At 32.2% G+C, this 15,711-nt stretch overlaps 1 protein-coding gene across 4 annotated transcripts; it reads left to right on the top strand.

Annotated features, from left to right (window-relative positions):
* Window positions 1-6,367: 6,367 nt before the first annotated feature.
* On the top strand, window positions 6,368-10,174 carry LOC104714939 (carbon catabolite repressor protein 4 homolog 4-like). Of its 4 annotated transcripts, XM_087467636.1 has the most exons (12): window positions 6,447-6,654; window positions 6,748-6,944; window positions 7,083-7,132; window positions 7,466-7,535; window positions 7,754-7,877; window positions 7,969-8,099; window positions 8,204-8,339; window positions 8,424-8,518; window positions 8,644-8,709; window positions 8,985-9,050; window positions 9,190-9,431; window positions 9,597-10,174. In XM_087467636.1, the coding sequence occupies exons 5-12, from the start codon at window positions 7,789-7,791 to the stop codon at window positions 9,603-9,605; spliced, it is 834 nt and encodes a 277-aa protein (XP_087323762.1). In that variant the 5' UTR covers window positions 6,447-6,654; window positions 6,748-6,944; window positions 7,083-7,132; window positions 7,466-7,535; window positions 7,754-7,788; the 3' UTR covers window positions 9,606-10,174. The 4 variants fall into 4 exon arrangements, 3 of the variants coding, with proteins under 3 accessions (XP_087323763.1, XP_087323761.1, XP_087323762.1); XM_087467637.1 differs by having other exon boundaries at window positions 6,368-6,944; window positions 7,969-8,081; XM_087467635.1 differs by having other exon boundaries at window positions 6,410-6,944; window positions 7,974-8,099.
* The last annotated feature ends 5,537 nt before the right edge of the window (window positions 10,175-15,711 follow it).

A 15,711-nucleotide genomic window follows, 5' to 3' on the forward strand; every position in this document is an offset into this window, starting at 1 on the left:
ATTTAAGAGAGAGATAAGATGACAATTTTATCTTTCAAATAAGAGGGGTGAGATATATATATAGGCATGTTGTCTTTTTATGACAGTACTTTTCAGTTTTCACTGTACCAATATGATTAGACATTATACCAGTTGGCATTTAATATGAAGAAAGAGAAGATCTCTTAGGACAAAAAATGTGTCGTAGCAATCCTAGAAAAAAACAAGGAATTAAAAATTAATAGACAAATGATAGAAGATAAAACAAATAAAGAGAACAAAACGAAGAAAGCATTCTTGTGATTTAAAAAGTACATCACCTAAGTTTTTGTAATTGTCCATCGTATATTATGTTATAGGTGGACAACAATAAGTTGCAATAACTTGTCCACTGCGCATCAATGCTGAGAAGATTATGCATTTTTTCTTTTGGTAAGAGACATGGTGATTAACCTAAATAATGGTCAACATATGTATGAAAACTTGTCCACATTCTAGTAATAAATTTACGAGAGGATAATTTTCATTTTTATTGTCTACTGCATATAACTGTGAACAACCTAAGCCCTATGATGGACAACTTAAAATCAAAACTCGTCCACATTTGTGTAGAGGAAAACTAATATTATTGTCTACTGCATATAAAAATGAAAATGATTCATATTTTATGGAGGACAACTACGACTAAAACTTGTCTACAACTACAATGAAAAGTTGTGCACACTGTAAATAGATGACAACAATTATAATAATATAATATATTTATTGTTCATTGCATTCTCAAAGAAAAAACACATTATATTTTAAAATCGATCTGATAGTTGTGAAAAAGATAACGATAAAGGAAGGTGGAAGAAGACGAAAGGGTGAGCCAATTTAGATTTTTATTCATGTTTTTTTAAAAAAATTTTCACTCCTTTTTATCCTTATGTTGATATTAAAATAATTAAAACGATATAAAATTATGTGTCAGAGTTTGGTTTTTACTACGAATAAAAGAAAGCTTTGGTTGCTTTATTTAAGGTTACTTTAGTCATTTAACTTTGGTTTTGTAGTAGCCGGGAAAAGGTTCAATCGAATGTGGCATTCTTTAAAAGAAACTGAATTGATTGTGGTACTTCTGTTAAAAATCTCTAAAAGATTTTTCCCTCATCTAGCTTCGATCCCTGGTCTGAACACGATTTAAAACTCTTTAAACCACTACACTACTTCAACTTTCAACGTAAATGCGTAACTTTATTAATATATAACCTCGTATTTGGTAAAAATAATGATATATCCCCTAACGCCTACTACCGCTTATTCAACGATTAATCCCGCCTAAACCGTCTAGGCGCTAGGCGCTAATCTACCGCCCGAATAGCGCCTAGCGCTTTCTTGAATACTGATGCGAACTCGATGAGTGGGACGCATTCTATCCATGTCCCTTTGTTGCTTGCGATCGCCGTTCGAAGTAAAGCTCTAATGGATCGGTTTACGACGTCGGTCTGTCCGTCAGTTTGCGGTTGTGTGCGGCGGTGGAGTACAGCAGTTTGGTTCCAAGTTTCTTCCATAAGGTCCGCCAGAAATGTCAAAGGAATTTCGAATCACGATCAGATATAATGGTCCGCGGTAAACCATGGAGTCGGACCACTTGAATAAAGAATATGTCGGCCAATTGCACCGCATCGTGGCTCGTGACATGGAATGAAATGCGCCTTCTTTGAGAACCAATCAACCACAACCATCAAACTGTCCTTCTAGTTTATAGGGGGCAACCCGAGGACAAAATCCATAGACAGGTCGATCCAAGGTCTTGTCGACACCGGTAGTGGTGTGTATAGGCCGTGCGGGTGGGTAATTGACTTGGACGCTCGACACACCACGCATTGTTCACAATGCTTCTCGACCATATTTTGCATCTTTGGCCAAAAGAAGTGTTCTTGGAGCACGGCCAAAGTCTTTGTTATACCAAAATGTCCGGTCAGTCCCCCATTTTGCGCTTCTTAGACTAACAAGTTGCGGATCAAACCAGTTGGGATGCATAGACGTCGGCCCCGGAACAGATATCCATCGTACACGTAGAACTCGGTGAACGTGTCTTTGCCGTGATTCTTGAAACAATCTCCAAACTCGGCGTCGTTGGTGTACGTTTCCTAAATGCTTTCGAACCCCAACACTTTGGCGTCCATGGTGGTGATCAGGGGGTGTCTTCATGACAATGCGTCGGCAACGATATTCTCCTTGAATTTCTTATATTTGATCACGTAGGAAAAAGACTCAATGAACTCCAGCCATTTAGCGTACCTCCTTTTAAGGTTGGTCTGACTTCACAAATGCTTCAAGGTCTCGTGGTCCGTGTGAATCACAAACTCCCGGGCCAAAAGGTAGTGCTGCCAAGTCTCCATGGCACGGACCAATGTGTATAGCTCCTTATCGTAGGTAGGATAGTTGAGAGTGGCGCTGCTGAGTTTTTCACTGATACCTTAAACTTAATAGGAAATTTGAAATCTATATTAAATTTTTTAAGTCTTTGAAATGTACCTTATGTATTGAACTAAATGACTATTTTGTCCTCAATTATAAATTAATTAAAACTAAATACTATAAAATTAAATTAATTCATTTGAAAATTTTATTTTTACTAACATTGTCTAAACTAGATATTCGGGTAAAATCTTGTAAAACATTGTTTAGTGATTAAAGATCCAATAATCTGTTACTCTATCGTGATTAAAGATCTCGTATTATTTAGTAATTTAATTTTAAAATTTATTATATAAAAATTAAAATTAAATTAATTAGAATTTTTCTTTTTTTTCCATTTATGTTTAGTAAATGTTTTAGATAATATTAGTTTTCATTTAATAAAAAAATTGAAAAATAGTTATATTTTTTAATTCATTTTGAAAATTGTTAACTTTAATAAAATAATTTAAAATTGTGAGCTTTTAGAAAATAAATCAACAGTTCAAAAAAATCGACTTTGTAACAAATCAATTAATAAAAGAATGAATCGAATTTTTAATATAAGTCAACAAAGAAAAAACATAAATCAGCAAAAATAAAATATAAGTCGACAGTTAAAAAAGTCAATCATATTAATAAGTCAACTTAAAATGAAATAAGCCTACTAAGACCAAACAAATCAACGGGAAAGAAATATAAGTCAACAACAAAACAAATAAGTCAACATCATCAAAAGTCGACTTTGTAAAAAAACAATCAAACAAAAAAAAAGTCGACAATTTTAAAATAAATCGATGGAAAAACAAATAAGTCGACAAAAATTAAACTTAAGTCAATCATTCAAAATATCGCCCTTATTAATAAATTAATGTAGAATATAATAAGTCAATAATAAATAAACAAATCAACAGAAAACAAATATAAATCGATGAACAAAAAAAATAAGTCAACAGTTGAAAAAACCGACTATGTTATAAATCCACTAGACATAACATAAGTCAACTGTTCTAATATAAGTCGATGACAAAGATAATTAAGTCAACAGAAATATAAAAACAAAACGATTGTTCAAAAAGTCGACATTATAAATAAATCAACCTAAATCAACCTAAAACATTGATATATATATATATATATATATATATTATAAATTGTATAATCTTGAATTATTTATTTTTAAATAAATTTAAATCTAAATAATATCAACAAAAAGAATTAAATTCTTTTTCTTTGATCAAAATTTTAGGATCAAAAATTTATTCATGTAATCATTATTTAAAATACAATAAGTAATTTTAAATTATTAAATAATTAATTCCGAATTTAACAATTTTAAAAATTAATTTATTTTTAAAGTTGATTTATTTTTAAATATAAGTTAAGTTTTTATTATTTTATTTAATTGTTGACATTATTTAATAATAAGGGTATTTCTGTCCATTTTTATTTCAAAATGTGTAGTTTTCAAATAACTGTAAGATTAAGTGTAATTTTCAAATTTCTTTTCAAATTTAGTATAGTTTTCAAATTGTCCCGAATCTGACCAAGTAAATACAAAACGTTACCAGCCTGAAAAAAGCAAAAGTTGCAGGACCCCAGGCTTTGGACGAGAGATCTTGCCAAACCAAAGAACATGATAATCCTAAAACACAAAGATAAAAGGAAGTTAGACCCATTCCAAGATTTTTCAATCTATTGTTAACAAGCAACAAACAACGATGGTGAAGAGTGAGAAATGAAAGGGACCAAATAACATGACTCATGGCATCAACAACTTCCTTCAGAAATGGCTTAACTTATCTAATAGGATCAGCGATCGCAAGCAAGCATCAATCTGCAGAATCATTCATCATCATCCATCAAAATCGGACCGTTGTCGCCTTTCACGGGAGATTAGAAAAAATCATAAGATAGAAAACAAAATTGGACCGTTGTCGCATCTCAAACGGCTCGAATTTAAAGAGATTTCTCAAAGGTCGGTGGTGGTGATTTTAGAGATTTCTGGGTTTTATTAGAGACCCAAACGGTCGAAACTCGAATTGAAACTCTTCCGTAACTGAAAATGATACTTTTCTGGATTTAAGTCATGTTTTTTTTTTGTCAACCATTGGGCCACAACTGGCCGGCCCATTAGCCAAATTCCTACATTCGAATGATTTAAATCATGTTTTAACGTCCACAATTTTATTTATTTTATGACCGTTTGAAGTGTCATGTGTCTAATCAATTTAACTAAACCAAACCAATATAATAATACTACAGTTTAAACCAAAACATCATGTTTAAAAAAACTAATCAACAAAAATTGATGTTTTAAATGGCCTATAACAAAGTTCATGGTTTAAATGGCCAAAATTTGAAAGTTGATCATGGTTTAAATAACATTTTTCCCATTTTAATTCTATTTTTCTTTTAGGTCATCCCTAATTTTCACATGATTAATGTCATGAAATCGAGTTTATGAAATGCTTTGTTTGTTTAGTGGAATGGAAGAAAGGAACAGAGAAAATACCTGGTGTCATCACTTCAATCATTGCTTCCATCATTGCTGTCCACGTCCTACCATTTAAATCGCCTTTCCAGATACCTATTAGTGACACCCAATTAAACGTAAAACTCGTTAATTAACTTTCTGTGACATAATTAATCAAAGAAGAACACAAACCTCCTTGACACTCAAAGCAGCAGTCAGAATGGCTTCTGTGATTCCTATCTCTACATTGAAGGTTGTCACCAGAGCTTATCAATTTCTTTAGGCCTTGTTTTACCTAGATCTGCAGGTTTTAACATCAGTCAAATGCTGCATAAACCGCCACACTAACCTGAAACAAAGAGATCATATTAGGGGAATATTGAATATACAGAAACGAATATCATCACATGTTCACACAGAGGTTCTCTGATGACATTGATTCTACTACTTCTTTAAGTAATGCTACTAAGGGAAAAAAATCATTACTTGGTAAAAATTGATAAATGTATAATGATTACCTGTAAAATTGATAATTGAAGCCAAACTACACAACTGCACAACACCGTTGTCGGGGAAAACACGAATCCACCACACCCAAATCTCCGATGAGATGAAAGGGAAGACATTGAATACACAAACAAGTTAAACACATGAGAAGTATAAAGAAGGACAAAAAAAAAAAAAAAACACAGGAGAACAAATCATACCTAGAAGATGTAACAGAAGATACCAGAATCATAAGAGTTTAACAGAGCAATCCCACACTACCTCAACTACGACCTGCATCATCATCAGACATATTACATATAGAAGATATTATATTAGATTATATCCAAAATATTAAGAATAAGAGGGGAAGAAAGGGAAAGAAACAAAACTATAAAAGAAGAAGACGTAAAAGATGTGTTAAAAGGATGATCAAAACCAATGGAAATCGCATGTCCAGCCTAGTGCACCAGAGGAGCTCATAATTAAGACTTAAATGAATACGTTAGCACAGAGAGCGAAAGAAGAACTGTTAAGAGGAAGAACAAAACCGTTGAATAAGAGAAGAAGCGAAGCGTGTCTTGAGACATCACTCTCATCGATAAAAACATCATCCAAAAACTTGAAATAACAGAATGACAAGTAAACCACATAAATAAATTCATAAAAATTTGAGAACACATAGGCATTAGGCAAGAAGACACAAATAGGACAACTCCACTCCACCCCATCATCTCTCCTCTTCTTCTTCAATCTTCGTAGCTACAAAGAAAAACCATTAAAAATATAATTTTCTAGATTATTATTAGGGAAATTACCTAGAATATTACATAAAAGTAGGTTTATTACTAGACTAACACGTTGAGATTTTCGACTTACTAGAATAACACATAAAAGTTTGATTATTACTTCTAAACCAGGATTGTGTGTTTTATTACGGTTTATGCCATTTATAATTAAATTTGGTTGAAAAAAAAACTTGAGATTTTATGCTTTTGATCTTGAGATCTTGGATATGCTCTTACATTTAAATTGTCTTTGATTTTAAAGAGAAAAAAACACAAAAAACTTGAATGATCGATTCGTGTTTTTTTGGATTCTCTTAAATTTGGGTGGACAAAAAACATCATATTGATTCCTTCTGATTTGATTCACTCTCTCTCTCAAGAACAAAGTTTTAGATCTAGTTTTTATTTTGTCTGAGTTATCGGAGAAGATATTATCGGTGAGTTCGAGAATCGGTGAGTTCACTGGAGAAGAAATTATCGGTGAGTTCGATAATCGTAACTAGCGGTAGATTGAAAAGCCCCGCTGGTACAGTTCCGTTGAGAAGATTCTTGACGATTCTGATTTTGTTTAAGGACTTGCATTTACCAAGCTCTTCTGGGATTGGACCAAAGAAGAAGTTGTTAAAGAGTATCAACATCTCTAGCTTCTCGCCTCTGCATAAATCCATGGGGATAAGTCCGGTGAGGTGGTTGTAAGAGACATCAAGCTTTTTCAGATTCCCGTTCCGGCCAAGATTCGTCTCTGTTCTTGAACTGTTCAATAGGGATTTGTAAGTTTTAATCGGTCTCACATCTAACAGCGTCGTTGGATTGTGTTTTCTGTGATTGATTTAGAGATAAAAGCAGTTCTTTTAGCTCTTTGCTTTAGATATGTTTCCTGATATATGTGAGCTTCATATTTCTTGTAGGTTTATATGAAGAGCGCCCTTCTCCCACACTCTCCACCTGCCTGTCTCAAGTAATTATTCTCTACATTTCTCAGTTTTCAAGATCAAAGTTTCTTATACTAGTCAAGAGTTCTTTGTGTTGTAATTAATGGTCTGGAGTATATAAACTTCCAAGTCAAGATCTGCTTCAGAAAAACAAACAATGGATTCTATGAATGTGCTTGAACTTAGTTATAAGCATGGATTATTGTGTATGGTGTTGTCACATTGATTATTCATTGACCAATATGAACTTTGGATTTAGCCATAAATTATCTTTGTTAAAAGCTTAGAGAAAGGTGCTTCTTAAAAGGTTATGACATATGCTGTAAATGTGACTTGGTCTTCCTTTTCTTTTGTTGCAGATGGAAAGCTCGTTCACATGCAATTTACAGCGTACTCAAAAATCTTGAGGCTGATTTCTTTTGTCTGCAGGTTTGTTCTTGTAAATCTTCTTCTTCTTTATTTTTTTGTTTGGTTAGAATTGAGGTATCCTTTTCTAATGAGACAGAACTCCTCCTTCTCTCTTATTCAATCCACTAGAAAATTTTAGATGTTCATAAATGTTAGTGTTGTTTGTTCATAGTGCCTATGAATTGTGTGTATCAAATGGTGTCTCCACTTGTTTAGTTATATTGTTACAACTTTTGCAGGAAGTAGATGAGTACGATAGCTTTTACAGAAAAACATGGAGTCTCTGGGCTATTCTGGGATTTATATTCAGAGAACAGGACAGAGGAAGCGTGATGGTTGTGCAATCTTCTACAAGCCAAACTGGTATGATTAAAACATTAGGCGTGATAAGACTTTTAAACTTGACGCAGAAACATTAATCTGATTGAAACAACACACTCTTCTTTTGATTTAGTGTAGAGTTGATCACCAAGGAACGGATCGAATATAATGATCTTGTGGACTCAATAAAGGCAGATAGTGTTACCTGCAGCAAACAGAAGATTGAGACATCCAACGAAAGAAAAGGTGATGACAAAGCGAAAGGTAAAATTGTCCTTTTGTGCTATTTCTTTTATATCTCAACATCATTACCAACTTTTATCTATTGTTCTCTTCACATGTTTCCACAAATCTGCCCCAAACAAAAGATTCTCGAAAAGACAGTCGTGACCTTAATGATCCACTAGTGAGACTAAAACGCGATTGTGTTGGAATAATGGCTGCTTTCAGAATCAATAAGCCATTTGAGCACATTGTTATTGTGGCAAATACACATCTTTACTGGTACAAAAACTTGTCACCACATTAAAGATGATCTTTTTTTACACTCATGTTTCAACTTTCATCTCATGTTTTACTTCTTTCTAGGGACCCGGAATTGGCTGATGTGAAGCTTGCTCAAGCCAAGTATCTACTATCACGACTAGCTGAGTTCAGAACGCTAATATCAGATGAATTTGAGAGTACACCTTCGTTGCTTACATTTCTACTTTTTTTTTTGTTCCTTCGATTTGGCGTATTGATTTTATCTGTTCATGGTCGTTAAGAGTTTCTCCTGTAAACAATGCTGAAAGAGGAGATGATACAGATCAATTGAAGCCTGTATTCGTTGGTGAGTTTCCTCAATTGTTGCAAGATGAACAAAGTTATCCTGGTTAGTATTTCTTTGCCTTTCTTTAAGATAGAAGTAGGAACAGTTTCTTTGAGGAATGTTTGTGGTTTTCAATCTTCTCCAGGTGATGCTTGTGTCTCCGGTGGTATGGATACAGAAACTTGTCTCTCTTGGTTTATCACTGGCAAGAGAGTCTTGTTGGCAGTTTTTCATGTTGACAGATTGTGACATACATTGTTTTATTATTGAACCTTATCCTGATCTGACTGTTTCAAAAGTCTGGCAACATGAGATTGTTGGCACTGATGGTGATTCAGGTATCAAGAAAGATATAGCTAGTCAAAAGCAAATTTGGCCTCTAGATCTGCAGGTAGATGATCAAGGTAAAGTGATGTAAAAGCAATCATCTTTACGATATATTATTGATCTCCTAAGGCTGATCTCGTTCATTCCCTGAGCTTTACTATTTTTTTTAGTTGCATTTGATTACTGAACTCCGATTGTTTTCATGGTTGCTTTCAGGATACACAAAGGAAAGAAGCAGTATTGTGGTGATTGGGCTTAGTATTCACACAGCTCCTGTTGAGATGCGTGAGAAGCTTGCTATTCCTGAAGCTGAATGGCCACGAGCTATCGCTGAGTTGTGCAGTTTGAATCATATCGAAGAAGCTGCTGTTCTCAGTCGCTGCAACCGAATGGAGATTTATGTCTTGGCTCTCTCTCAGCATCGTGGTGTCAAAGAAGTTACTGAGTGGATGTCTAAGGTCTTTCCCTTTTATTACCATGCTTTAATCTCACTCGGTCATTAGATTGCACTTTTCATTACCTGTGACAACAACTCCCATCTGATGATTTCTCTTACAAATGTTCTCATCGCTATATTACAATCTCAATGGCAAAATGCTGACGTTTGTTATGTTTTTTGCTAGACAAGTTGAATCCCAGTTTCGGAGATCTGTCAGCACCGTTTTCTCTTGTACAACAAGGACGTCACACAACATATATTCAAAGTCTCAGCTGGTTTGGACTCCCTTGTCCTAGGAGAAGGTCAATACTTGCACAGGTTAAACAAGTTATTAAAGTAGGTCAAGGAGTCAATGGATTTGGGAGGAACATTAGTGGGCTATTTAAACACGCTATCACGGTTGGGAAGCGTGTGAGAACAGAGACAAATATCGCCGCTGGAGCTGTTTCCGTTAGCTCTGCTGCAGTCGAACTTGCTCTCATGAAGTTTCCAGATTTTTCACATGCATCATCTGCTAGGATGTTAGTAATTGGTGCTGGAAAGATGGGGAAGCTTGTAATCAAGCACTAGGTTGCTAAAGGTTGCACCAAAATGGTGGTTGTGAACCGAGGCGAAGAGAAAGTTGCAGCTATCCGCGATGAGTTGCCGTCTGGTGTTGAGATTATTTATAAACCCATCATTCTCTTCCTTCAATCCATCATTCTTGAAAATAAATTAAATTTACGTTGTGGGCAATGGTAAAATCATGGTAAACACAAGAAACGATACTACACATCTCAACTGATAAAAACTCAAAAGTGTCGTTATTTAGGGGGACAAAAGGCACAAACTTGTGAAGAAAGCAAGAGAACAATAAATATGCATTCTTTGTAAGAGAAGAAACATATGACCTGAGACTAAAGAAGAGATTTTGACAAACAGAAAACATAGCCGCAAAACTAGGAATATCCATTGCATAACAGAAGAGAAAATGGCTAAGTATTGCAGAAATTCAAAGACTTATATATATATATATATGCAGAGCAATAAACCTTACTAATATTATCAAAGCTCAAATTAACCAATTCAGAAGAGACTCTTGACTGTATTTATATTTTGGCAGTCTAAAGAGGGCAAAGAGAAGGCGACTCAGTGAGGAAGCTAAGGAAGCTCACGTTGAAGACATATCATCAACTGCACCTTCTGCAAGCCAACTCTGATTCTAAGACTAATTAGAGATGAGTTGATATTTTGGGATTTTATAACTTATGAAACTATTGGTTAGGTTATTTTTTTGGATGTAACCCTATGATATTTTGTCTACGTTTAACCTAGATAACAATCCATTGTTAACCGTTTGGTTTATCATTTTTTATCGTTGTTAACTGCATCTTCTGTACCCATTCTGGATTAAAATATATATATATATATATATATATATATATATATATATTGTATACTATTGTAAAATAACATCTTAAGGTATTTGATGTAGAGATGTTTGAGAAAAGAAGTGGGTAAGCTTAATGAAGTGATAGATAGGAAATAATATCTACTTAGAAGCTATAAGGAGTAGAAGATGGAGCCTTTGCAGAAGATAAAAGAGCTGCAACAAAGACGAAGGACAGAGATTTGTTTGGTTGTAGTTAATAGAATTTTAGGGTGAATGTGAGGTTTTATGTACAACTAGATCACTTAGGTACAATTGAGAAAATTTCAGTATAACTTGAACTACTTGGTGCAACTGTATTAGAGCTATTAAAATAAGTTTAAATATGGATCATGTGAAAACGAAAAAAATAGATTTTTTGGCGGCGGATATTCATTTAAAATCATCACACGTGTGGTAAAATGAACCAAAGACAACAAGATATTAGTAAAAAATTATTTGGTATACACATAATTATACATAGTTGTCCAGTTGTACTCTCATATTCATAGTTGAACTTTTGCATTTTTTCGTATTTCCAGTTGGACTATAATATAAATTATTAATTAGCAGTTGACCACAAGATTTATCAGTATTAATTAGCATATACAAGGTTTTCATAACACAATGTTCATAAAAGGTTGGGTTTCACCTCTTTTGCTTCATTTGAGGTGATCACTTACTAAGTCTTCCTTATACTTTAAAGAGTGTTTTATGTGAAAACGTTAGTATATATTAGAAAGTGATAATTTCTTGTATTGTTGATTAAACATGGTTATTTAATAGTTCAATATGTAAAGAAATTCTTATAAACCTCAATTATCATTTTCATATTTTAAATATAAATGTAAATCTAAATATATATTTAGTTGTTGTACCTAGTTGAACTGAGTATTATATATTTATGTTATCTAAATATTACCCTCTATAGTTAAAATGTAATTTTGTGTGGTTATTATTCATTACCTCTCGGAAATATAATAAATAAATAAACAATTACGAATTACATAGGTTGTTATAGTAACATCTCTTACTTTTTCTAGTAACATCTCTTACTTGTTCCATTTCCGGTGAACAACAACGACAATATTAGCTAGGGTTGCAGAAGAAGATATGTTGAAGATAACTACAAAATTACAATAATATCGTTCATTAAAACGGATTTATGGGCACTAAGCAAAAGAACGTTATGTACGTACACTAATCTCAAGAACATTATGTACGTATGCGTTCATATGTACGTACACGTTTATAAGTACGTACACGTTCGATTTTAGGTTTAATGAACCCGAAATTACCAGAATATCCTCGTCTTCTACCTCTAACATACGACTGAAAACCCTAATTTTCCCTGCCTCACTTTATTTTTTCACGACTTATGTCTATTTTTTTGGTTTCACTTGTAGGGTTTTTACTCAACTATTATAGATTTTCGTCTCAACATCTGATTTCTAAATTAAAAACCTATAAAAAGTGAGTTATATAGATTTCCAAAACGATATCTTGCTCTTCCATGGATGAACCCAGAGGAAAGATTTCCGAAACTGAGTAGGAAAAAGACGTTTGCTCCGGCCGACAAACAGAACACGATTGATGAATCTGCTACAAACTTTATTACATGAACACCATTAATCGGAAGAACAGCAAACCTGTTTAGATCTTCCTCCAATAAGTCTATCGCAACGCTAGACTGTCTTTGTCAGCTCAAACAAATTCGTGTTATTCTGGTAAGACTTTACAGCTGTCAATCTTGCTTACTAAATCTACCACGGACAAGAAGCCTACCACAACACTACGAAAACTATTTCAAAAAACAAACAAAGTATACCAAAAATATCTGTAACGAGAGAAAGCTGTCGCATAAATCTGTCGCAACAGCCCATTAGTCTACCATAAATATCTTCCCACCCTTTTATGTTTGTCGCTACACGCGCTAAAAACATAAGTCTATCATCAAAGGGAAATTCCTCTACCAACTTAATCTAACGAATCGATTTCATATACGTCGACCGATAAGTGTACCAACACTACAACTAAGTGTACCATCTACGTCCACGGTTAAGTGTACCAGCACTACAACTAAGTGTACCAAAAATATCTGATGTACACCTTTAATCAGTCCACGTGTATAAATCTACCATCAAAGGATCGGTAGACTTAGTCCCAACTTCCAATGTTTTTTTTTTCTAATGGCATTAGCCGTAATTACGTTTTTTCCCAACACTAGTTTCAGGGGTAGTATAGGTACAATATGTTAGTCTAGTAATTACAAACAATTGTATGTTACTTTTGTAATAAGAAAGCTTTTATGCAATATTCTAGTAACTCACCCTAATTATTATTACTAGGTACTAACCAGCGAAAACCACGGGCTGAACATTTTTTTGATGAAAATTTGTAATAATTTATTTTGTTATTATGTTATTTATAATGGTTTGTGATTAAAAATTCGGTTTGCTTATATTAAATTTTTTTATTTTAAAAATGTTTATTGAAAACCTGTCAATAAAATATTAAACATTTGCATGTAATGAATAAAATTGTTTAAACCTTTGTCAATTAAATGCAATTCTTGCTATAGTTGTGAAGTAAGTAAAAAGATATAACTAACATGTAAAAAGAACAACTAAATATAGCTAGTGAAATCCTGAAAAACCTCTTTGAATAACCACTTTCAAACATTGAATATATTTAAATCTAAACTTAATTTTATTTTCCTAAAGAATGGTGTAGATAAAAGAAAATATAACTTTTTTAATAGATAATATCTTATATCTTTTATTTTTATTTATTAATATTTAAAATCTAAGCCGTTAAACGCAACTGTTATATATTTTATTCGATTATATTTATGATAAAAATTTTAACCCGTGCTGGAAATATTTTTTGATAAAATGTGTGGTTATATATATTTTATTCGATTAGATTTTTAGAATCTTAGCTGTTAATTTTTTTTAAGTACGAATTAGTTCTGATTCTAATAGATTTTTTGTTTTACTTTTCTACAATTTATTTTATTTTATGTGTCCCCAATTTTCGTTTTTAGTTAATTATATTTATTAAATTAATTAATTAAGTTTTTCTAATGGCAATTGAATGTAATTTTTTACACATTTTAAAGTTAGTTTCATATTTGTACTTCTCAATTCATATAGTAGGATTTGGTATAAATATTCTAGTTTAACCTCAAATCCATAAAAGAATATTAAGATCAATTGAAATTTTAAGGATATAACAAAAAATTTTAATATATTTTCTTAATTTATGTGAAAATTATAAAAAATGAGAGATATGCCTTAGATCTGACATGCCTTAAGCATGAGAGAGATGGCACTAATTTTTCTTCTCCTCACAAAATTAGAACCAAAATTTCTTCATAAAAATTGTTTCTTGGATTCCTTTTATACTTAAGAATAAACTATTTTTTATTTTTGTGCATTTAAGAATAAACTTTTTTCTTTTTACTACAAATCTAGTGATATATAATAATTATTGAAAATACTGAAATAGGAGAAAAAAACAAGTTGACAAAAACTAAGCAAAACATAAGTAAAACCTATGCAAATTTAAGAAACAAAAAGCATAACTGTATTGATTATAGCCTTCACGGCGCCTAAGCGTCCACAGAATCCGTTTTTTTAGAACATAAGTACATAACCAAGTTACTTTTATTTATTTCTTAATAAAATTAAAGACCACTTCATGTATAGAGAGTATTCTAGTTATATTATATATACGTAAGAGTTTAATATAAAATTTTCCCTATTAAAACTAAGAAACGAAAGTTATTAAACTTACATGGGTGCCAGAAAGAAACAACCAGTATAATGCTCCCTGAAATTAAACATAACATTCGTTAAGAAAATAATTTTCGTATCATCAAGGAGCTCAAGAGTATGTGTACTATTAGATGCGTCAAGGAGCTCAGAAATAAAAAATTTTCGTAAATATCAAACAAGTAACTACTAGACGCATGTGTACATATGGTCACCAGAGTGAGCCAAACATGGTTATAGCTTCAACTTTTTAGCTTTTATATAATGGATCGAGCACACTTATATTGATATTGTTCTAAATCAAATTTTTAAGGTACGCAAGAAAGTTTAAAAGTTGAAATTATATTTGAATGATAACTACGGTGGTTCAAAGTTAAAACAACTTGATGCTTTCAAGGTTTAAAATAGGGAAAATTACGTTTTAAACTTTCAAAGTATCACTGGATAGCACTTTAAACCTCGAGAAAATTTCACTAACACAATAAACCTTTAAAATGACTTTACTAACACTTGAAACCTTTAAAATAATTTTACTAACAGTTTAAACCTTAAAACTAACTTTCATTTTTTGTACCGCTATAAAAAATAACGGAATAATAATATCTGTCAACGCAAAATAGTTAAACTGTGTTGGTTTAATTTAAAAATTTGTTAGTTTTATTTTTTATAAATAAACTAAAAAAGAAGAAGATAAATTTATGTTCATCTTTATTGTAGACAAAATTTTTACGACATTACTCTTCACATTATTAATCCTTTTAATAAAAGCATCTTCACTAGATTCTGATTCAAATCGATTGACTTCTCATTGGAAACCAATGAATCTTCTAAATATGTTTTCGTCATCAATTTTACATTTGTCAAATGTTTTAACCTTACCTCTGATTCTTCATTTTTTTACTTTGATGTATTTTTTTTTTATAAATCGTAATAAATAAATAATTAAATTAAATTAAATAAACAAATATTTAAATCAAACCAGCATAGTTTAACTATTTCCCGTTGACAGATATTACTGTTCCGTCATCTTTCATGGCGGGTCAAACAGAAAATTTAGTTTTAAGGTTTAAAGTGTTAGTGAAATCATTTTAAAGGTTTATAGTGTCAGTGAAATA

Source organism: Camelina sativa, chromosome 9, assembly GCF_030686135.1.
Source record: "Camelina sativa cultivar CO46 ecotype springtype chromosome 9, ASM3068613v1".
Taxonomy (NCBI): domain Eukaryota; kingdom Viridiplantae; phylum Streptophyta; class Magnoliopsida; order Brassicales; family Brassicaceae; genus Camelina; species Camelina sativa.

Coding starts and splice junctions, on each gene's coding strand:
- LOC104714939 (XM_087467635.1), top strand. CDS start 7,089: ATGAAGAGCGCCCTTCTCCCACACTCTCCACCTGCCTGTCTCAA. Junction 7,133..7,465: donor TCTCCACCTGCCTGTCTCAA/GTAATTATTCTC, acceptor CTTTTGTTGCAG/ATGGAAAGCTCGTTCACATG. Junction 8,710..8,984: donor AGATGAACAAAGTTATCCTG/GTTAGTATTTCT, acceptor ATGGTGATTCAG/GTATCAAGAAAGATATAGCT.